Genomic DNA, 25056 nt, shown 5'->3' with positions numbered 1-25056 from the left:
ACAGTTAGAACTAGACATGGAACAACAGACTGGTTCCAAATAGAAAAAAGAGTCCGTCAAGGCTGTATATTGTCACCCTGCTTATTTAACTTGTATGCAGAGTACATCATGAGAAACACTGGGATGGATGAAGCACAAGCTGAAATCAAGATTGCCAGGAGAAGTGTCAATAACCTCAGATATGCAGATGACACCACCCTTATGGCAGAAAGTGAAGAGGAACTCAAAAGCCTCTTGATGAAAGTGAAAGTGGAGAGTGAAAAAGTTGGCTTAAAGCTCAACATTCAGAAAACGAAGATCATGGCATCTGGTCCCATCACTTCATGGCAAATAGATGGGGAAACAGTGGAAACAGTGAGAGACTTCATTTTTGGGGGGCTCCAAAATCACTGCAGATGGTAATTGCAGCCATGAAATTAAAAGACGCTTACTCCTTGGAAGGAAAGTTATGACCAACCTAGACAGCATATTCAAAAGCAGAGACATCACTTTGTTAACAAAGGTCTGTCTAGTCAAGGCTATGGTTTTTCCTGTGGTCATGTATGGATGTGAGAGTTGGACTGTGAAGAAAGCTGAGTGCCGAAGAATTGATGCTTTTGTACTGTGGTGTTGGAGAAGACTCTTGAGAGTCCCGTGGACTGGAAGGAGATCCAATCAGTCCATCCTAAAGGAGATCAGTCCTGGGTGTTCATTGGAAGGACTCATGTTGAAGCAGAAACTCCAGTATTTTGGCCACCAGATGCAAAGAGCTGACCCATTTGAAAAGACCCTGATGTTGGGAAAGATTGAGGGCAGGAGAAGGGGATGATAGAGGATGAGATGGTTAGATGGCATCACTGACTCAATGGAGATGGTTTGGGTAAACTCCAGGAATTGGTGATGTACAGGGAGGCCTGGCGTGCTGCAGTTCACGGGGTCACAAAGAGTCAGACCCGACTGAGTGACTGAACACCAGGGGACTGTGGCATATGGGTGAGGCCAGAAGGGCAGGTGCTGCTGGAGGCCACCATGTGAATTATGTACTTTCACTACAGAGCAATGAAAACCCACGTAAGGACTTTGCACAGAGAAGTGCACGGCTGCTGTGACTAGGTCAGATTTGCCTCTAGAGAAGATTGCTGGGTCTTGAGGGTGGAGTGGATGTATGTGGACCAGAGGAGAGGTTCTTCTATTGTCAGGGCTTCATGAGAAATGAAGAGAGCTCAGTGTCTGGGGGATTGAGGTAGACAATGAGAAATGTAGGCAGCTCTGGCAGGTACTTGGATGGTGAAATCTACAGGACTTGACAACAGATCACATGTGGAAGATGAGAAGGAGGGAGTGTCCATTGAGACTCTCCTAGGATTCTGACTTCCTGATTTGCATAGAAAGCCTTGCCATCCACAGGCATGGTGCCAAATCTGGTGAGGGAGAGCACAGAATAGTTTTGAAGTTTAGAACATATGCCATCATTTGTTGATTAGCAAAAAAAATATATTGTGGAAAGAAAGAAAAGGAAATAAATTATTATGTCTTCACCATCTTCTACGTTTGGAGTGCTTTTAATGTATCTTGGTTTATCTTTCTAGTAACCTTGTAAGGCAGACACCACCCTCATCTATCAGCTCAGAAAAAGGTCCTGAAAAATCTGCTGACTGGCCTGTGCTGTGCCATGCTTAGTTGCTCGGTCATTGCCGACTCTTTGTGACTCCATGGAGTTAGCCGGCTGGGCTCCTGTCTATAGGAGTCTCTAGGCAAGAATACTGGAGTGGGTTGTCATGCCATCCCAAGGGGATCTTCCCAACCCAGGGATCCAACCCAGGTCTTCCACATTGCAGGCAGATTCTTTACTACCTGAGCCACCAGGGAAGCCCAAGAATTCTGGAGTGGATACCCTACCCCTTTTTCAGGCCCAGGAATCGAACTAGGGTCTCCTACATTGCCTTCGGATTATTTACCAGCTGAGCTATCAGTGAAGCCCTGAGAACATACAATTAATGATTAGAAAAATATGGTTTTGATCACAGGTTTTTGTGAAACCACAATCTTCTACAGGCTTTTCCAGCACAAAATATTTTATCTGTATCTACTTGATGTTGGTTTTCTGAGAAACAGCATGGAATTCTGGCTCTTGAGAAATTTACAGTGATCGCCTAGGAAGGTGTTGGTTATAATGCCACAGTGGTGGATGAAACAAGATGTCCTGAGTTTATGGAAGAAGAGGTTTGGGACTGCGGTGTGCACATGACGGGATCTGAGCTGTGTCTGAACAAGATATTTACTCTGACCAGGGGCAAGAACATATAGAGCTGCAGATGTGCTCTGGCCTGTACAGGCTGGAGAGATTGATGAAGGGGAGATGAAGAGAAGGGAAACAGGGAGAGGAGAGAGTATATAAACACATATCTGAGTAGTGAAAACTCTTTGCTATATTGAGAAACTTAATTTTGCCCATGAACTCAGTAACCAAAAGTCAAAATTAAACAGACTTGGTAACAGTAAGAGACTTGAACTCCTTAACAGTCTTCAAATAATTTATAATTAGTAATATTAAGAAGAATTCTGAACAGGGTCATGAATATGCAAAACTCCTTTGTGTTCCCTTAAGCCAGCAATTTCCAAACCCAGCCACTCTTTTCCTATTTGCACATAACCTCAGAGGGCCACAGAGCTGGGTGAGGAAGAAAACAATTCTTACAAAGAAGCTGGATCAATATTTAATGATTACCATTTTGACCAACCTAGATAGCATGTTCAAAAGCAGAGACATTACTTTGCCAACAAAGGTTCGTCTAGTCAAGGCTATGGTTTTTCCTGTGGTTATGTATGGATGTGAGAGTTGGACTGTGAAGAAGGCTGAGCACCGAAAAATTGATGCTTTTGAACTGTGGTGTTGGAGAAGACTCTTGAGAGTCCCTTGGACTGCAAGGAGGTCCAACCAGTCCATTCTGAAGGAGATCAGCCCTGGGATTTCTTTGGAAGGAATGATGCTAAAGCTGAAACTCCAGTACTTTGGCCACCTCATGTGAAGAGTTGACTCATTGGAAAAGACTCTGATGCTGGGAGGGATTGGGGGCAGGAGGAAAAGGGGACAACAGAGGATGAGATGGCTGGATGGCATCACTGACTCGATGGACATGAGTCTGAGTGAACTCTGGGAGTTGGTGATGGACAGGGAGGCCTGGCGTGCTGCGATTCATGGAGTCGCAAAGAGTCAGACACGACTGAGCGACTGATCTGCTCTGATCTGATCTGATTTTGAATTCCTCAGAGCTCTTCTTTATTTTTCTTCTTGTATCTCCTGGAAAACACACACACACACACACACACACACACACACAGACATTAACATAAGCAATGCAATTAATGCAGATATTTTCACAAACCCACTAAAACACATATAGGAGACTGCTAATAGCATTTGCCTCCACAAAGTTGGTTGTAAGAATGAAAAGGCGACCAGCTTTTCATTGTCTGTGATTATGCACCTCTTAAGTTTTTAGAAGACGAGTAACGAAATACACTTTCAAAAGTCCATTATGTTTGTGGCTTGAAAGGCACCAAGAAGTAAATAAAAAAGTTATGGACTCAGATTCGTACTACCTGAGCCCGAGTTTCCTTATTCACAGAGTACAGGAAATAATTCTTACCTTGCATGTTGTTTCGTGTGTGTGTGTGAAGTTTATTTATTCATTTTCAGCTGTGCTGAGTCTTCGTTGCTGTGCGGGCTTTTCTCTAGTTGTGGCAAGCACGGGTACTCTCTGGTCTCAGTGCATGGGCTTCTCATTGCAGTGTCTTGTGTTTTTGTGGAGCGAGGGCTCTGGAGCACATGGGCTTTGTTCAGTAGTTGTAGTGCAGAGCTTGGTAGTTGCGGTCGCCAGGTTCTAGAGCATGCAGACTAGGCAGTTGTGCTGTGCAGGCTTAGTTATTCCATGGCATGTGGGATCTTCCCTCATCAGGGAACAAACCCCTGTCTCCTGCATTGGCAGGCAGATTCTTTACCACTGAGCCACCAAGGAAGCCCCCCCTTGCATGGTTTTTAATGAGGTTTTAGGGATAGAGTGTATTTAATACCTGGCACAGAGTGAATGTTCAATCATAAAAATTGTACTATTGACAAATGCAAGTCTTTTTGATAGTTTGTAGCTAAATAAACCAGTCTCTGGCTAAGTTTTAGGTCTCGAGAGGTTTTTCAGGTCGCAATACTGATCTGGTTCAGAAAGGAAAAGAAAAGGCACCTGGCTTTGATGTAGTGCTTCTGAGTGATGGGAGAATTCCACAATTTCAGTGCAATTAGCCTGCTGGGAGGGAAGACAACAAAATAATAACAATAGCCATTACTGTTATTGTTATTAATGGCCCATTATTATGCCCAGAAGGCTTATTTATCTGACACAGGCCCAACCTAATTTCATCTCCATCTCATGTATTTAGTAAGAGAATTAGGCATTCATATATTTCAGTGAATTGTGTTGCTTCAATGTTATTGACATACTCTGAGCATTAAACTATTATCATTTTCAAGCCCAGGATTAAGAAACTAATTACGACGCTTTAATAGTTAAATCCTAGCTGCCAAGTCTTACGAATATTGCAGCACTGTCTATAAGGCTGAATAATTGTTTGATCTGCTGACACGGTAACTCTTTTGCAGAAGCAATCTGAAAGGTTGCCTTCAATCTTTGAAGCAGTCCTCAAGCATTGTGTTCAGATATGGCCACTGCAATCTGGAAGGCTTGTTATTAAAAGCATGACCAGGAAAGTGGTTAATTTTCCTGTGAGAAGATGTCAATTAACCCTAATAGAGTTATTTGGGGGCTGATTTTGTTTAATCAAACATCACAAAATAATTGAGCTGTGAACAAATGGCTTATCATAGAAATGTGTAGGTTGGCAAAAAAGCTTGGAGAGTGCCTTTCAGTAACTCGCATTTATTAACAGTTACTTTTTTCATTCACATGGGCAATTACCAAGGGGCCTTGTGCTCAGAGCCTTAACAGGATCCTGTGACCCTTACAGAGTGCTTGGCTCCTCATCCAAGGCAAGGTCAGATGCTTTGACAGTGGACACTGGGAAGTTTGAAGGAAAGGGAAGCTTTACTTCTTATTTATCACCTATAAAGTCTGAAGAAGGACAAATCCAAGGTTCGTGTCCCACTTTTATTTATAGACATCATACTTACTGTCCCTCTGGGTTCTCCAGAAGCATCTTTAAAAACATAATTTAACCCATTGTTTCAGACTTCTTAATGCATTTAAGAATCATGTGTGTGGATGTGTGTGTGTTTTGAGGAAAGTTTTCACTTTTGTCTCAAAGGATTTGTTAACACAATAAGCCACTCGTTATATACAAATAAATGATACAAATATGTATTAGAGAATTATCTAGCTTACTTTCAATATACTAACATTAAAAGAAAAGAGAGAGAGCAGAGAATACATCACCAAATTGGGTCTTGACCAACATCCAGATTTAAATGGTGCTGGTAAGTCCTGTGTCATAGCACAGCTGGAGTCCCAGCTGGGAAAGGGTCCCAGGCAGCGTGTCTGCTCCATGGGTGAGACTTCAAAGATTGCAATCTGGGGTTCGCTCTTATAATGCCAGGAAGATCGCAAACTGCTATCACCATCAATCTGTGAATATGCCTAATGGCTGGGACCCATCCCTAAGCAATTAAATCAGAATCCCTCTGGGTGGAGGCTGGGCATGGGTATGTTTCTAAAGCTCCCAGCAAGTCCTGGGCAGAGGACCATTGCTTTAAGCCATCCATCATTTCTGGGATCATTTCTCAGCTCATCTGCATAGGTGAGTGAGCACAAAGGATTAGATTGTCAAATGTGATTTGCATTGGTGATCTTACCCAGTGTACCAGTCAGCTGGGACTGCTGTAACAGAATACATGGACAGGGTGGCTTCGATAACAAACATTTGTTTTCTCATCGTTTTGGAGGCATCACCTTAAAGCCTCTGTCTCTAGTTGTTTTGCAGGGTTAGAGCTGCAACGTAGGAATTTGAGGAGGGCGCTCTTCAGTCCTTCGCAGTAATCAATGTTACTCCTAATTTCAGAATTAAAAGTAATTGTAGATACAGGCAAATTTGGGAGAGGTCCAGAAGTATCAGTATCCCTCCCCAAGTCCTTTCTTGCCTAAGTTCATACTTTGGCCCAGGATAATAAATTAAATTTTTAAGTAATGTATGGGTCTGTATACAAAAGTGAGAACTGTTTTAGTCGTGAAAAATTATTAAACTTAGGTACACGGCTTCATGATGTTTTCCAGGGACTCATACACTATAAATTGACTGACTCCGGATTTATTTATCAAAATCCATCCCAGACAGACTACTACGTACATCCTGCTAAAAGCATTCCATAGATACAAAATCTCAAGTTAAAATACACCAGTTGTTTGTTCTCCATGAGATCTGTTGTTAGCAAAGGTCTCCATGGACATTTGATCAAACGACCTTTCTTGTATGTTTCTGGAAGATCCTCCCATATTCACTGCACTCCTGCCCCAAGAAAGGAGGAGGACAAAATATAAGCCTTCTTCTAAACACACCCTTTCAAATGGGGCATTTGCCAGTCTTGAGCTGACCTTATGCATCCTGACACTCTCCTGGAGAGTGTTGTTTCCCTTACCACGAAGCTCCAGACAAACCCTGTGACTTGTTTCCTCTAACAACTTTGGCCCTAAAGTGTGCTTCCCAGACCTGGACCATCCCCTGGGAGCTTGTTTAAAATTCAGACTCTCAAGCCCACCCCAGGCTGAGTAAATCAGAAATGGCATTTTAGCAAGGGTTTCAAGGGATTTGCTGGCACATTCAAGTTTGAGAAGCACAGTTCTAACACCCCAGGTCTTCCCTGCTTCAGGGCCTTTACACCTGCCCTGTGTCCTCACCTTTCAGGGTCACAACTTAAAAATCACCTTTTTTGCCTCTCTTGTCTTCTCTTTAAAGTAAATGCACCAGTGTTACTCTAGCACTTGCATTCCTGCTGAAAACTTGCTGTTGTTCAGTTGCTCAGTCATGTCCAGCTCTTTGCGATCCCATGGCCTGCAGCAGACCAGGCTTCCCCGTCCCTCACCAACTCTTGGAGTTTGCCCTAGTTCATTTTCCACTGAATTGGTGTTTCCTTCCAATCATCTCATCCTCTGCCACCCTCTTCTTCTTTTGCCTTTTGTCTTTCCCAGCATCAGGGTCTTTTCCAATGAGTTGGCTCTTCACATCAGGTGGCCAAACTATTGGAGCTTCAGCATCATTGACTAAACCAATCAATCCTAAGGAAAATCAACCCTGAATACTCATTGGAAGGACTGATGCTGAAGCTGAACACTTGTTACAATATACATTTTATTAATTTGTTGTATTGTTGCTTCAGCTGTCCCAACAATTCTAATTCAATTCCTTGAGGTCAGAAGTCTTAACCAACCTGTTTATAAGCCATCTCCTAATGAATATCACTTGGTGTATTGGGTGGGCAGTGAACAGTTGTTGACTCAAAATGAGTAAACTGATAGTCCACGATTTGGTACCCACCTGCATCTCTAACATTATCTTCTTTATTCCTTTCTTGCTGTCAACTTAAACTACCTATAGCCCCTCATCCTCGTCCCCATCACTGAATCAAGTGCCTTCTTGGATTTTCTTAAGCTGCTCACTCTTCCTGAATGATTTTCCCCATCTACTCCCACTAAAGGACACTTAGTCATCCTCAGAGACTCTGCTCCAATATTCTAGAAAAGACAGCTTAGGGATCATTTGGGTCACAATTGTATTTTGAATTATACTGAAGTTTAGTGAGTTTGCATGCATTTTCTACTATGACACCAAGATCCTCTAGGGGGAAATGGAATCGTTGTCTGTCATATCTGTATTATCACTGCTTAATGTAGTGCATGAGACACAGGAATGGCTCAGTAAATGGCCTTTGAATCATGAGCCAGGAGAAATATAAGAGGATGTGAGAAGGATAATAGAAAGAAAGCCCATCTGTGTCAACTTCAAAATCCTGGCCTAGAAGGAAGAGAATAGTCCCTGTGGTCTCATGTGGACTTTTCTTGATGAAAAAGTACTTTTCATCTCCCTCATCTTCTAGCAGTCCTGGAAATAGAAGCTGAATCAAGTAAACACTTCATTTGTCTTACTTTCCAAAGATAACTTAACTTCTCAATGTAAAAATAAGCCAATAGGCTGTCTTAGACCATTCAAGCTATTAGAACCCAATGCCATAGGCTTTGTGACTTACTATAAAATAAATGGATTTCACACAGTTCTGGAGGCTCAAATGTCCAAAATCAAGACCCCAGCAGATTTGGTGTCTGGTGAAGCCTGCTACTTGGTTCATGGATGTCTGTATTCTCCCTCTTTCCTAACTGATACAGGGACTCTCTGGGGTCCCTTTCTAAGGGTATGAATCCTATTCGTGAGGGCTCCACTCTTACAACCTAATCACCTCCTAACAGCACCCCCCACCTCCAACACAGACATTCAGTCCATAGTATGTGCTGTTTGGTAGAAGCCACTTGTCTCTTAGCTTGTGGACTACTAAGTGTATGAGACAGTAGACTCAATTTTTGAAATAGCCTAATGTTGTTGGTATACCTGTGGATATAGACATCAACACACATACATCTCAAGAGCTTTCTGCAGAACTGCTTAGGGCATGGAATGAATTCAGGAACAGTATGTGACTACTTACTTAGATGCAGTATGAAGGGTAGCAAAGAATCACCCACCCAAATATGTCACATCCACCACATCTTCTGAGCTGGCAACTGAGCATAAGAGTCTGACTATTTGTGTTGTTTCCTTAGATTAACATGGAGGTGTCAAACAGATGACTGTTCAGCTCTTCATTGGACAGTATGTGCCCTGAAACAAAACTTGTGGGCTTATACTCAGTCTTTAGGGAGTGGTACCCAGGTCTCTGTAGTACAGAGGTAGTCTTTTTAGTTTGACTTCACTTGGTGTTCACCTGGAGACATATTTGGCTTAGTCTTGATGAACTGAGTAGGGGAGAGGACATGCCAGTGAGTAAGGGTTTCGTGAACCTATGGAGACGTTATGCAAGAGAAATCTGAAAGCCACGTGAAATGAGATCTTCTTTGTCTTATAATGAAGATCTGAAAGGCAATGCTAGAATCCCAATCAACATATTACTTAACCAGTGTCACTGTTTCCTACAGTCTTACTGGAGGGGTGCAGATTCTGCAGTGTGTGGAGATAATAAATGTTACAAGAGAGGGCTAAATTATTTGGTCTGGACTCCAGTGAATTAGAAAGCACTGTCTTAAATCAAAGCATGTTCTCTCCTTAATAGCATTACTTCTCAGGGTCTTTAATAAACTAATATGCATTCTGGCTCCCCTGACATTGTGATATTGAACCGTGTGGTTTTCTATGTTCAAAAGATAATGTTTCAGTGCTCGTATTCATCAGAATGAAATACAGGAAAATGGTGCTAAATAATCTGTATAAAAACAGTTTCTATCCTCTAGTTCAGAAAATGGAACCAAGAGATTCAGAGGCTTGGGGCGGGGGGGAAGAAACTAGAAAGGAGGGAAAAGAAAAAAAAGAAAACAGGAAATCAAATGCTCTTCCTGTCTCCGTGGGTAAACTTAACTGATCAGCATGCTTCCCCACTTACCTGGCAGAGAGCATGACTCAGCCCAGGTGAGTGGGTGAAAAGCAATTTGCAAGTTGTCTGGAGTGTGAAAACCTATGATGAGTGGCTGAGCTGGATAGAAAAGAAGATTTAGTAGCAGGAGTAGGAGGACTTCTTTTGTTCTCGCATGTATAGTTTGTCATATTTAAGCGAGTCAGAGTTGGGAGGCTCAAACAAAAAGGAAGAATAAGGAGCATTCAACGGCAATAAAAGGAGGCATCCTCTCCTAAGGATTTATACCTTTGTGTCTTTCTTGGAATAGAATTTGTCCAAGTTCCATTCCACCTTTCAGGTTCTATAGGAGATTTCAAAAAATGCATAGTAGCCCTATTATCCCAGTGGAAGTAGAAGAGGTAGAATAGTATAGATAAAATGCCAAGAGATTTCAAAAGAAAGTAAGGACATCAGAGAAGGACATCATCAGGACATCAGAGAGGACATCAGCTTACAGGCATCAGAGAAGATTTGGGTTATTTGAATGGTTGCAGAATTAGGGGAAAAACATGACAGATAAAACGGTGCATATAAACTAAATAATGCCAATAGGGGAGCCATGGGGTCTTGAAGAGAAGCACAAACATAACCCTTTACTAGAAGAAAAATGGATGTTGTGGGCTGGAGACTGATGAGGCTGGAGGAAAGGGTTAGGGGTTTGCTCTGCAGTAACTTGAAGGCTAAAATGAGGCATCTGCACTGTCTCAGAGAGTAATTAAGAGAACACGATAATGTAACTTTAATAGAGCAGCATTTAAGGACAAGAGGAAAGGGGTTTATGGAAATAAATTGGAACAACTTATGCTATTTTTTCAGGGGAGCAAGGTGGAAAGGGTGTCAAAGATGACAGTGTAGTCACTAATAATAATTGCGGTAGATGTAACTCATTCAGCTTTTTACTTTGGCCCATACTGTGTGCTTATATATTACTTTTCTCATTAATTCTGAAGCCAAATCCAATACCAAATTAATTCTAAAATACAGTTTTGGATGAAGTATAAAAGAATAGATTTATTGATTTGCCAGGTAAAAAGGGACAGAGTGGGCTAGTACCCTCAAAACTGTGTGTCCTAACGGGGGTGAGGGGAATGGCATGAGGAATTTTGTAGTCAAAGGGCAGGGTTGTTGATAAAAATTAAGGTGCCTAAAGGGCCTGAATACCTTCAATCAGGAAATCTTCTGGCTTCAGATGATGATGCATGTACTGGAACTTTCTCTGGAATGAATGGAGTTTCATCAAGTAGTCAACACTTTCCAGTTGGTGGAGGTTTTAGTTCTGAGGACTTCCCTGGTGGCTCAGATGGTAAAGCATCTGTCTACAATGCGGGAGACCTGGGTTCAATCCCTGGGTCGGGAAGATTCCCTGGAGAAGGAAATGGCAACCCACTCCAGTACTCTTGCCTAGAAAATCCCATGGACAGAGGAGCCTGGTGTCCATGGGGTGGCAGAGTCGGACACGAACTGAGCAGCTTCACGTTCACATTCACGTTTAGTTCTGCAGAAGAGCTCAAGAGATTGTTAGGTGTATCCCTTGAGGAGAAACCAGGATGCTGTCCTAGTGAGTGAGTGAATGAGTGAAGTCGCTCAGTCGTGTCCAACTCTTTGCGACCCCCATGGACTGTAGCCTGCCAGGCTCCTCCATCCATGGGATTCTCCAGACAAGAATACTGGAGTGGGTTGCCATTTCCTTCTCCAGGAGAGCTTCCCAACCCAGGGACTGAGCCCAGGTCTCCTGCATTGTAGTCAGATGTTTTACCATGTTTTACCACCAGGGAAGTCATTATGCTATTCTTTGCTCCCATATCTCTGCAACCTGTCCCTTCCCTATTTATAATCTGAATCTGCCCTTTGGATTTCAGGGAAGGGGACACAGAAAGGCTTTTCTTTCAAGGAGCCCCATAGAGTCATCCTCAGTTTCAACTCTAGGAGGTAGTTCATGGGGTCACAAAGAGTTGGACAGGACCGTGTGACTGAAGAATAGTTCAGTTCAGTTGCTGAGTGGTGTCTGACTCTTTGTGACACCATGGACTGCAGCATGCCAGGCCTCCCTGTCCATCACCATCTCCCAGAACTTACTCAAACTCATATCCATCAAGTCGGTGATGCCATCCAACCATCTCATCCTCTGTTGTCCCCTTCTCCTGCCTTCAATCTTTCCCAGCATTAGAGCCTTTCCAATGAGTCAGTTCTTCACATCAGGTGGCCAAAGTATCGGAGCTTCAGCTTCAGCATCAGTCCTTCCAATGAATATTCAGGACTGATTTCCTTTAGGATGGACTGGTTGGATCTCCTTGCAGTCTAAGGGACTCTTAAGAGTCTTCTGCAACACCTCATTTCAAAAGCATCAATTATTCTGCACTCAGCTTTCTTTATAGTCCAACTCTCACATCCATACATGACTACTGGAAAAACCATAGCCTTGACTAGACGGATCTTTGTTGGCAAAGTAATGCCTCTACTTTTTAATATGCTGTCTAGGTTGGTTATAACTTCTTCCAGGGAGCAAGTGTCTTAATTCCATGGCTTCAGTCACCATCTGCAGTGATTTTGGAGCCCAAAAAGATAGTCTCTCACTGTTTCCACTGTTTCCCCATCTATTTGCCATGAAGTGATGAGACCAGATGCCATGGTTTTAGTTTTCTGAATGTTGAGCTTTAAGCCAGCTTTTTCACTCCCCTCTTTCACTTTCATCAAGAGGCTCTTTCGTTCTTCTTCACTTTCTGCCATAAGGGTGGTGTCATCTGCATATTTCTCCTGGCAATCTTAATTCCAGCCTGTACTTCATCCAGTCCAACATTTCTTATGATGTACTCTGCATATAAGTTAAATAAGCAAGGTAACAATATACAGCCTTGACTGAAGAATAAGAACAAATCATAACTGTGTTTCACAGATGAAAAAAATAAGGTTCAGAAAGTTCGAATGGCTTGACCAGTGTCACTCTGCTAGGATTTGAACCCATGTCTGTTGGAGTCCAAGGCATGTGTGGTAAGATTTGGAAAATGAGAAGGAAGGCAATACTTACAGGCTCTGAAATGCCATTATTACATTAATTGCTGATACTATGTGACTGTAAGAATAAAAGCTCAAGAGAGGCGAGGCCTGACAGTGGCCATCTTGAAGTTTTTGCCTAGATTAAGTTGATCATTGAAACCAAAATATCATAGCCATAACATTCCAGTAAAAATAATAATTATTTAGAAAGCTACTCAGGCACTTGCCTTGCACATGTTATCTCTTTTATAACAAATGTCTCAGTCATAACAAATAAGGTTGGGCAATGGATGCTCCAAGTTGTTGACTTGCCTTTGGTCACAGTGTCTGGAGAGACGAAGCCTGCCTTTGAACCCAGGAAAGGCTGACTTTGTAGCTCCTGTTCTTTCTATTTTGAGCTGTAGCAAAGTTTACCAGAGGAGAATGTACAGAGAACAGTCAGCTGCCTATTGAAACCCAGTTGTGTCCTTGTATGCAGACTGTTTTTGTTTTTTTTTTCGCTCTCCATGGTGTATTAATTATGTTCCACTACCTAGCAACTCGGTTCTCCAGATTTAATTCCCTTTCTTCCCTCAAAATGCCAAGGACATTTCAAGTGTAAACGTACACTCTATAGATGTGTGTGTATTAAATGAACAAAAAATAGATGAGACTCACATAAGTCCTTATGGATCCTTTCATCAAGTCTAATTACAATAAAAGTGCATAAAACTGCAATTTTGGCTGGGGAAAAATCCCTTCTAGAGGAGGGGTCAATCTTTTCTCTCACCTCTTTCACCTGCCAGGGCCCTTGAGTCCACTCTCAGATACTGAGCATCCATCACTGAATAAATGGACAGAAGGTCTGACCTCATGGAGTTTACAGAGGAGTTGGGGGACAGACTTTAATGAGTTGCATATTTGCATAATTACAAATGGTGCTAGAGTCTTTGAAGAGGGATCCATGAGGGGTTATAAAAGGAGGAATTAACCCAGTGGGGTGAGTGTCCTGAGCAAGAGCTGAGTGGGTCGAGGAGTTGCTGAACATCCCGTGACAGCAGAAGGGGCTCTGTGGGACAAGATGCTTCCTGGGACTCACGTAGCCAGCCAGGAGAAGCCACCTACTGTGTGTCCCTGACAGACAACACTCGCTAACAGGTCTAAGAGCAAGAAGAAGTCACTGAGGAATAAACAAAAAGATGACCTGGTCAGATCTCCACTTAAATCCGTCTAGCTGTAGTCAGAGGATGGGATTAGAAAATGCCAGCAGGAAAGGGAGGCCAAGAAACCCCACAGAATACTTTTGCAGAGGAGGTGTGATAACAAAGGCAAGAAAAGAGAATTCACTTCTCGAAAGTGTTCATTTTTGACTCCTTTGGTCCTGACCCAGGAAGCTTACTTACTATACAGTTTGTTGGATAAACTAATTAATGTACATGATGACAAGAGATAAATCCAGCACAGGTTGTTGATCACTTGGATATGGGAGGGGGGAGTAAAGGAAGGGAAGAGGTCTAGGGTGACACCACTCCTGATTTATGGATTGATAAAGCTGCCATGTGCTAGGGCTTTGTTCTTCTCTTTTCATTTCCTCTGAGTCAGCCAGAGTTTTCTGCAAAAGACCAGATAGTAAATAAGTTGGGTTTTACAGGCCTTGCATTCACAGCTCCTCCATTCTCATTGTAGCGTACAGTCAGCCATAGATAATATGTAAATGAACAGTGTAGTGAGGGGGGTCCGATAGAACTACTCATGAAAATAGATGGTGGGCAGGATTTGGCTCACTGGGGCCGTAGCTGGCCAGTCCCTGGTGAAGATCATAAGTTCAGTTTTGACCAAGCTTGCTTGAGGTATTTTTGAGGCATATATGTGAATATGTTTATGTTATACATTATCCTTAAGTCTATGCTTTAAAAAAAAATAAACTACTTTCAGTTGTTTTTAATAAATAAAGCACGATTAAATGCCTAATGTTTATTGGTAAGCATCATTTAGAGAACTGTGTCCCCGGAGAGGGATTAAATAAGAAATGATTTGTGGTTAGCATGTAAATTATAAGGAAATGGCTCCTCTCCTGGCAGTATTGTTTCCAAAAGAGATAGCTGACCAGTGTCAGCTCAGTGTGGCCATCTGAGTGTATGGTATTTTTGAAGCATGTCAACATTGTGAAAAATTGGAGGTTCCACAGAAAGCTGATTCTTCTGGGGAAAAGATAAATAAAAGGAAGTTCTCAAGCCAAGTCAAGTCAACCCTTTGTAATTAGAGGGATAGAAAGGTTTGATGAAGAAAGAGAAATCTACAGTTACTGTAGGGGTAAACTGTTCAGTCAGTCTGGGAGCTTTTAATTATGCAAATGTAACAAGAACTACCCCATTTTCCATTGTGTTTAAGGAAAATGCAGGCATTGAAACAGTAAATGCAGATCATTTAGGCAGAATTGTTATGAAATCTGTTCTTGATGTGTAATTTAATATATATATTTATATGGACATATAATTTGATTTGTGTTCCTTTAGCCTTTGTTTTTTGGAGCAAGAATTATTTCTTACTCCCACCCACATTGTTTATGTGCTGGGCCTCTGTAGGCATTTTCTGTTATTTGGCCAGTAACATTATGAAACATAAGTCTGGAGACCTTTCTGAACTGTGGAAATTTGTAATTCCACTACAGCTCCATACTTTCCCATTAAATCATAAAAAGAGCATAACTGTACATTTTAGGTGACCTTCTCAGACTTTCATTAAAAGTGCATTAAAAGAGCGAGTGCATCGTAAGGTCAAGAATAGAAGCCTGCGGTCACTAGGTTCTCTAAACAACACAAATATTTTCTTCCAAACCCCAGCCCTTCAGAGAGTATAGTTCATCAGTTCCCAAACTTGTCTACATATTATCAAAGGAGCTTTTAAACACAATGCTGCCCCAAGAAGATCTCCAAGTGATTCGTATGTACAAGCAAGCTTGGGAACAACATCAGAAAAAAATGTCTCAGTAACAATACAGAACTATCTACATCTCAGAGCTCAAGGGACTTGATAGTGAGATGAGGCTCTGAGTCCCTCTGTGGATGGCCAGTGACTACTGTAGTTAAAAGCCAATCTTTTACGTACTCTTTTATGTATTAATCTTTTATGTACAGTTTTATGAGGCAAGTGTATGGTACTTTCTTCCTTGAGTACATTAAAAATGATGAATTGTACAAGTAATTACACATTTTGAATACGTAGTATCCGAATTAAGTGTGTTTATAGCAGTCCTGAAATTCTGTTTTATAGTCCAGTCGTGCTGCCTAAGGTTTAACAATCAGGACTGAGTCTCAAAGAAAAAAAAAAAAAAAGGCATGGACATGCTACAAAACTCCTTGTGAAGCCATCCCCCCTTACCCACTCCACACTGGAACCTAAAGCCGGTTCTTTTTTGTGTTAAGCGTTCCACATTCCTGTGCATTTTTCCTGAAAAGATTTTTCCATAAATTAGCCAGGACAAATATATTTTAATGAACAAATGGAGTTTTAATAGAAAGCTCTTTTTTAAATTAGCTCATTCTGTTACAGTTTTAATAAGCAAAAATAATATTGCAGGGAATTGTGCAATAAAAGCACCAGCCAGCCTGCTCTACAGAGCATGCGCTGGAAAGATGCACATGGAATTTCACAGAAGAAAATATCTCTGGAGTGACACAATTTTCTTTCAAAGAGAAGACGTCTGTATGGGGAAAGGAACAGATCTCTTCTAGATAAAAATGGATGCACTGAACAGTGTTTATAAAAATCCTCTCAGTTTGATTCCTGCATTTGGCAGTAAGACAGAAACTCATTGGGTTTTATTTTAAAATTCCAGTGATTATAAGGTTTCTGCACCCCCTATGGAGTATAGAGCCAGACCCTTTTTTTCTTTGCCAGCACATGTGCTAAGAAACTTCAGCTGACAGGTGCTTTTTCATTGTCTCTGTATGAGCCAGAAGCAGCGGGGTCACAGCTGATTTTCTGAGTCCAGGTCTTCCCCACCCTCTTTTCTGAGTGCTTTCAGGAGACAAAACCAAGTGTTTCTGATTTCGTGTAATTCACAAGTTTGCTTTTCTTCTGGAACTCTCTACTAATCATGCAAGAGCTTGAATTGTTGGCTAACTGTCCACTAGTCTCAGGCCTTCACATACCAGATGCAGAAATAAGAAAGAGTGTATTAGAGTGTTTGACTGTAAGCAGTGGGGTACCCATGAGGTGTTGGTTAACCAAGGGAAGTTTATCATTTCATGTTTACAATTCAGGGTTGGGTGGTACCAGTATTGGTTCATGTGGTTGACATCATGATGTCACTGTTAAAAAATGATTAAAGAAGACAATTTAGGTGGTACCAGCACACTTTACTTAACACTTTGTGGACAGTCTTCTTTCAGAGAACTGAAAAAATGGGTGGAAAGCAGAAAGCTCCTATAGGATAAAAAATGAAGAACAAGGAAAAGACATATAAAAATTATCTGATTAGCCCACATAGTCTTTTTGGGGTGAGAAGCTCCTGAATTCACTTAGTCTTTGAAGATTGGCTAATGGCTAAGTGGACATACTGCATTCCTGGCTGAATGAAGCTTGTTTATAGGAATGTGAAAGTTGTGTAAGTGTTGGCTTACTAACATGACACCCCATAGAGGAGTGGCTCCATGTTGACCCTAGAAAGTTATTTCAACCCCATCAAAGATACAAATTCCATTTTGGTTTCTTTTACCAGCCTCAGCATGTTGGCTTTATTCCTTCAGTTTGTGTCTTTGTGGTGGCAAAACGGCTGCTTCAGCTCCATGTTTCACATCTGTGCACATCAAAGACTGATGACACCATGTCAATTCTTTGTGTCTCTTCTTTAAAGAGTAAAGAACACTTTGCTTGGATACCACAAAAGACTTATTTTTGCTTTCATTAGCCATAATTGCCTAATTTTCTCTTTATTAAACTTTTGATTTGCTTACTTATAAAAATCTATGTGCCACCCATGGTGCTAATTAATGGTACTAGCTCTACAGCAAGCTCTCTTGCCAAGAACTGAGATCTCAGCAGGCCTTCTCCGTGAGCCAGCTACTGAGCTGATCCGGTCTCCATTAACCATAAACTTTGGGTGCCCAGGAAGGAGATGCATCCTTATCAGGGAATTTAGAACTGTCTTCTACAGAAGATAATGGTGACCATCCTAACATTTTTTCTAGTCTTTGCAAACCTGAAACAAATAGACTGATATACATTGTTCCAGCAAAGATGGGTTTATTTGAACAAGGGAATTATAATTTGAAATCTGAAACTATGGCAAGCCACATGCAAGATCCCTCACAGCAAGGGAAGGAGAATACTTTTATGGTGGGGAAAAGGAAGTTGGAGGGCAAAGGGTCCCTCAGCTCTTCATTGGCTGAGTCCTTGCCAGGGAAGAGAAGTCTTCCTCCTTTTGAATTCATCTGTGGGCACAGGGCTTGAAATCCTCCCTTTTTGGTCACCTGACACTCTTTGAGATTTCTATTTTCTTTTTTTTTTCTCATCTTTCTGCAATTTTATTTTGCTTTCTGGCTAACTGAAACACAGTTTTGTTGCATAGTTCAGAGCAAACTTCAAATTTGCATTCTTTCTAGCCTTTTGACAAAGTCAATTGACATTATAGTCGAGTATTTGTCAAAGGATGAGATGGCTGGATGGCATCACCAGCTCAGTGGAGATGAGTTGAACAAACTCCAGGAAATAGTGAAGGATAGGGAAGCCTGGTGTGCTGCAGTCCATGGGGTTGCAAAGAGTTGGACATGACTGAGTGACTGAACAACAACAAATCCATAGCCCTAAATTATTATTCTCTTTTAAACAGGTGCCCATGACATTTGCAGCTGTTTATTCTTATTAAACAAGGCTCTGAATTTGTGTGGATAGGTAGAGATACAGACAAATCATGTGTATTGCTTTAACAAAATTCTCACTTACTGGAGTTCTTAAAGGTTAGTCAGTCCATTTATGGAACATAGATTATATTTTCAATAATGATTCTTGTTGTCAAAGCAAGTAAATTAGACTTTTGTTCATTTGGAGCAAGAGGCAACTTTGCTGCTTTAATATATACAATTAAATTGAGTGGAGATCTACTTTAAATGAAAATTGAAAACAAATTAAGTAATCAGTCAATGTAATGTTTGTGGTTATAGCTTTTGTATATATTTGGTTAAGTCTGAGGGAAGAAAATCTGTTCAACTTTGCTGACCATTTTGTTTGAAAGGAGGAGGGGGTTGCAAGTTGGCAACACTTGAAATTGGCTTTAAAATATTACATATAATGATAATTTGTTTTTATATTTGAGCCCTACATCTGTTCCATAGATCAAGTTTAATCATATGACATTTTAGTTTCCACTCATGTTGGAATCAGGCCATCTCAAGCTTAGCTAATGAAATTTATTTGTAAGTTTTTTTTGTTGTTGTTAATATTTCTTACTGATCATGAGTAGGGCCTTTTACTTTGACATTTGGAAACATTTGTATTAATAATAGCAATTTTTTTAGGCTCCCACTTCTTGAAATTGGACATTTATAAAGTTAATGCATGTCTCATTCTCTCTTATTACAAATTATTTCCTTAATTTTATGATTTTGGGACAGCTGCCAGTGACTTACTGGCTCAAAAATGATGATGTTGAGAAAGAAATGATTACGTTTTAAATTTAGTTAGATTTATTAATGCTGGCTTGGGCTTTGTGTTCATGCAAATGAGTTCATAGAAGTCATCCGAAGATTCTTGGGTCTCTGATTAAAGTTTAAATTCAACCACTAGAAGGTTATATTTTATAAAGTTTAATCTTTGAACCATTCTTTTTTTCCAGAGTTAACTACATTTGATTTGGATGTTAAATGTAGTTCTCATTCAAGTTTTGATGGAAATATCACACCCTGCTATACACTGCATCCTGTTTTAACACAGCAATGGAATTTCACTGTGCAATAAATTAGTAACCCCTCCCTTATCTCTTAAAAGTAGGCATTTTTTAAAAAAGTCTCAGACTTTCCAGTATCTTTCTAATCTATATTTTAGTTCAAATATCATAAAAATTTAATTAACTAGATATGGGGATTATCAGCCAAATTTTTTCATTGGAATTTATTCTGTATTTTTCTCTTTTAAGTGAATCTTTTTTGCAGATTACAGATACTGAAGTTATTAGTTGGTATATTCTTCAAGACCCTTCAGTTCAGTTCAGTCACATCCAACTCTTTGCGACCCCATGGATGGCAGCATGCCAGGCTTCCCTGTCCCTCACCAACTCCTGGAGTCAGGACGTTTGGTGATAAGTAATATAAATGCAATTTAAAGTATTTAAGCATCACAGAATTTCCTGGCTCACATAATGACACAATGTATGGAAAACCTGCTTCAGGCACAGCTATATCCAGGAACCTAAGCAAGCTCATGGATAGAGAGTCCTCTTCAACTCTCTGCTCTGTTTTCCTTTACATTGGCTTCCTTCTCTGACAAATGCCTTTCTTCTTGTAGCCATGCACACCACATCCATATATCCTGGAAACTGCAAGTCCAGCAAAAGCAAAGATTTTTGTCCTATGTAATCTCTGTAAAAGTAACAAAGTTAAATTCTGCATCATGCCATAATGACCCCATTCCTGATGCAGTCTCTGTGACTGGGAGGTTGGAACATGTCAGTGTTTACAAGGTGTGACAGATAGAGAATCTCTAGATACACCATCTGAGATTTTGTTAGAAATACATACTCTCCAGCCCCCTCCTAGTCCCAGTGAATCAGAAAATCTGAGAGTGGGGCTCAGCATCAGTTCAGTTCAGTCACTCAGTTGTGTCCAACTTTTTGTGACCTCATGAATTGCAGCACACCAGGTCTTCCTGTCCATCACCAACTCCTGGAATTCACCTAAACTCTCAGTGATGCCATCCAGCCATCTCATCCTCTGTCGTCCCCTTCTCCTCCTGCCCCCAATCCCTTCCAGCATCAGAGTCTTTTCCAATGAGTCAATTCTTTGCATGAGGTGGCCAAAGTATTAGAGTTTCAGCTTTAGCATCATTCCTTCCAAAGAAATTCCAGGGCTGATCTCCTTCAGAATGGACTGGTTGGATCTCCTTGCAGTCCAAGGGACTCTCAAGAGTCTTCTCCAACACCACAGTTCAAAAGCATCGATTCTTCGACACTCAGCTTTCTTCACAGTCCAACTCTCACATCCATACATGACCACTTGAAAAACCATAGCCTTGACTGGACAGACCTTTGTTGGCAAAGTAATGTCTCTGCTTTTGAATATGCTGTCTAGGTTGGTCATAACTTTCCTTCCAAGGAGTAAGCGTCTTTTAATTTCAGTCACCATCTGCAGTGATTTTGGGGCCCCAAAAAATAAAGTCTGACACTGTTTCCACTATTTCCCCATCTATTTCCCATGAAGTAATGGGGCCAGATGCCATGATCTTCGTTTTCTGAATGTTGAGCTTTAAGCCAACTTTTTCACTCTCCTCTTTCACTTTCATCAAGAGGCTCTTTAGTTCTTCTTTGCTTTCTGCCATAAGGGTGGTGTCATCTGCATATCTGAGGTTATTGATATTTCTCCTGGCAGTCTTGATTCCAGTTTGTGTTTCGTCCAGCCCTGCATTTCTCATGATGTACTCTGCATAGAAGTTAAATAAGCAGGGTGACAATATACAGCCTTGACGTACTCCTTTTCCTATTTGGAACCAGTCTGTTGTTCCATGTCCAGTTCTAACTGTTGCTTCCTGACCTGCATACAGGTTTCTCAAGAGGCAGGTCAGGCGGTCTGGTATTCCCATCTCTTTCAGAATTTTCCAGAGTTTATTGTGATCCACACAGTCAAGGGCTTTGGCATAGCCAATAAAGCAGAAATAGATGTTTTTCTGGAACTCTTTTGCTTTTTTCATGATCCAGCAGATGTTGGCAATTTGATCTCTGGTTCCTCTGCCTTTTCTAAAACCAGCTTGAACATCAGGAAGTTCACGGTTTACAATTTGCTGAAGCCTGGCTTGGAGAATTTTGAGCATTACTTTGCAAGCATGTGAGATGAGTGCAATTGTGCAGTAGTTTGAGCATTCTTTGGCATTGCCTTTTCTTTGGGATTGGAATGAAAACTGACCTTTTCCAGTCCTGTGGCCACTGCTGAGTTTTCCAAATTTGCTGGCATATTGAGTGCAGCAGACTCAGCATACTGGGTTGTAAAAACCCCTCCAGGTAATTGTCAAAGAACCTCCCAATATCTCGCAGGAAGCACGTGGTGGGGATGAAATTCAGAGGACTGATATCAGGAAAATAAAACTAATAGATGCTGTGCTGGAAAAGATGAGATGTCATCCCAGCGATAAAGCTCTTATTTGTATCTAATGCCTTTACTTCTCAGAAGACTTTTAATTATGAATTCCCCTCCAGAAAGCCAGTATTCTAATTAAGTAAGCATACTTTCATCTTCCTCTAGGATATAGTGTTTCAGTTTAAATTTCATCTTCAAATAGGTACATGGCTAATCTTTAGAGGTTTCCAGACTGTATTATTTTCTTATCAAATGCTTCCAGAGCTACAATTAAAACTTTTGATAATGAACCTTATCACTCCTCTGTGAGAAATAGAATAGGTTCATTCAGTTCGAAACTTCTCAATGAAATGGCAGTGATGCTTACAGAATTTTAGAAAAAGTGGCCAGCTCTGACATATCTTCCAAAAGAACTGAAAAACACTTTTTTTTTTTTTTAAAGCATCTAATAAGGGAAATGAGTGTAGCATTTCATATTAAAGATTTTTAACTTAACTTGGGACATTTGCACTTCTTGTCCAGGAGACGGCAGTAGAGAGCATGTCAGTAATCACTGAATAATTTTAAGAATCTTCTGAGTACTTGTTGAAAATAAAGCTCCAAAGGCTCCTTTTCAGGATATTCTTATTTTGGGGTTCTAGGTGGGAACATGAAATTTGTACTTCTGAAAGCTACCCCAGGGATTCTTATAATCAGGCATGTTGGGCACACTCTGTAGTAGTTAGGATTTCCCTGGTGGCTCAGATGGTAAAGCATCTGCCTGCAATGCGAGAGACCCAGGTTCGATCCCTGGGTCGGGAAGAATAAGGATGCTGCAGTGAATGGTGTGGGTCGAATCTTGGTTGTAGCTTCTACCAGCTGGGGTTAGTTAGTTTACCTCGCCAGGTCTCACATGTTGCTGTAATTACTGTTTGTTTTTTCCTCTTAACTAACCTACCTGTTTCACCCTCTTATTTCTTGCTACAGATAGAGGACATGCAGTGGGGTAAAGGAGTCCGGGAGATCCCCGCCTCTGTGTGTACGATGCCCTGCAAGCCTGGGCAAAGAAAGAAGACACAGAAGGGAACTCCTTGCTGCTGGACCTGTGAGCCCTGTGACGGCTACCAGTACCAGTTTGATGAGATGACGTGCCAGCATTGCCCCTACGACCAGCGGCCCAATGAAAACCGAACTGGCTGCCAGGATATCCCCATCATCAAACTGGAATGGCACTCGCCTTGGGCTGTCATCCCCGTCTTTCTTGCCATGTTGGGAATCATCGCCACCATATTCGTCATGGCCACTTTCATCCGCTACAATGACACTCCCATCGTTCGGGCGTCTGGGCGGGAACTGAGCTACGTTCTGTTGACAGGCATCTTTCTCTGCTACATCATCACCTTCCTGATGATAGCCAAACCCGACGTGGCAGTGTGTTCTTTCCGGAGAGTTTTCTTAGGCTTGGGTATGTGCATTAGTTACGCAGCCCTCTTGACCAAAACCAATCGGATTTACCGCATATTTGAACAGGGCAAGAAATCAGTGACAGCCCCCAGACTCATAAGCCCAACGTCACAGCTGGCGATCACTTCCAGTTTAATATCAGTTCAGCTTCTCGGCGTTTTCATATGGTTCGGTGTTGACCCACCTAATATCATCATAGACTATGATGAACATAAGACGATGAACCCCGAGCAGGCCCGGGGGGTTCTCAAGTGTGACATTACGGACCTACAGATCATCTGCTCCTTGGGATATAGCATCCTTCTGATGGTCACGTGCACTGTGTATGCCATCAAGACTCGGGGTGTCCCAGAGAACTTTAATGAAGCCAAGCCCATCGGATTCACCATGTACACGACATGTATAGTTTGGCTTGCCTTCATTCCAATTTTTTTTGGCACCGCTCAATCAGCAGAAAAGGTAAGTGAAAACGCACACCATACCACACGTTTCAAAGACGTGTTTCTTTTTGTAAATATTGAAACCAGATTGAATGTATAGAGCGAGAGGTTTTAGAATGTAGAATGATATTCCCAAGCCTAGGCAAATCCTAAATTAGTACAGATGGATGCTGCAGAAGTCTAAAACCTGCGTTGAGCTGAGCTACATTCATTCCACTGGAAACCAACCAAAGGTAAGCCTTTTCAAGTTAACTTATTAGAGTGATTCAGTGTAGCAAGAGATTATCCAGCATAAAATAATCTGTCTCAACTAAGCCTTCGTATTCATTCATTACCCACTCCCTCTTCTTTCATACCTATTTCCTCAGGATAAGAGAGGAGGGCATAGTCCATTATTCCCAAGGATGAGGGTGATCGTTGCCAGCTCTCTTTCTTCGTAGCAGCTGTGTAGGCACTCCTTGTGGATTAGGTCATGTATGTGAGCTATACAACATGTATATCTACATGGATCTCTAAATTGGTGGATATAGGAGAACTTTGATGTTGATTCTACTCTAGGCTCCTAACAGCTGGATGTATATTAATTGTTTCAAATGATGGAGTTAATGTAGCTGGATTAGCTATATTCAGCCACAAAAGTTCAAAGTTTTCAAAATGATTGGGCTTTACTATGTTGGTCCAAGGTATGTTCAGTATACATGCTCCCATCATATAGTTACATGTTTTATACGAGTCGGTAAGTTTAGCAGTTGTAATATGTTGAATCTTAATGCAATCAGTGTGTGTCTATCTGGAGATGTGAATGTGGGCAAATCATGCAGTGCTACAGTGTTGATTCTGAATGTGATTTATATATATCTGAGTTCTGTGCTTACCCGTGTATGGTTGTGGGTATATGCAAATTGGGCAGTCCTAACAGGTTGATCTTAATGAGCTGTCTTGTCTGTTCCTCACTGAAGTTGGCTCTGATTGGCTGGTACGGCTGAAACCAGAACTGGGACTAAGCCCTCACTGGATGCTCTAGAGAGAAAGTGCAAGTGTAGCTTGATGAGAGGTCAGCACATCAAATGTGGAGCCTGATTCCATGCTACTTTGGAGAAGTCTGTTAAACATTGAAGGACTTAGTGCCCTAAATGGGGAAAACAAGGACTGAAGTCGAAATGGCTACAAATTTACATATCCTTGCTTCTCAAATTAGTTGAATCTGACTGCTTACATTGTTACTTCTGTTCTCTGTATAATCATAGAAGGGATTAGTGGACTTTGGCTAGTTTTCCAA

At 41.3% G+C, this 25056-nt stretch overlaps 1 protein-coding gene across 3 annotated transcripts in view; it reads left to right on the top strand.

Moving 5' to 3' along the window:
- The window catches only part of GRM7 (glutamate metabotropic receptor 7), a 935064-nt gene that overhangs the window by 717334 nt on the left and 192674 nt on the right, over window positions 1-25056 (top strand). For all 3 annotated transcript variants that reach the window (XR_009732459.1, XM_061396349.1, XM_061396348.1), the window contains exon 8: window positions 22861-23796. Coding sequence is in view for 2 of the 3 variants with exons in the window: in XM_061396349.1 (XP_061252333.1) it covers window positions 22861-23796 (936 nt within the window). In the remaining variant the exon portion in view is untranslated. The remainder of the gene's footprint in view (window positions 1-22860; window positions 23797-25056) is intronic.

This window comes from Bos javanicus, chromosome 22 (assembly GCF_032452875.1).
Source record: "Bos javanicus breed banteng chromosome 22, ARS-OSU_banteng_1.0, whole genome shotgun sequence".
Taxonomy (NCBI): Eukaryota; Metazoa; Chordata; class Mammalia; order Artiodactyla; family Bovidae; genus Bos; species Bos javanicus.
This window is presented reverse-complemented; position numbering and strand designations above follow the sequence as displayed.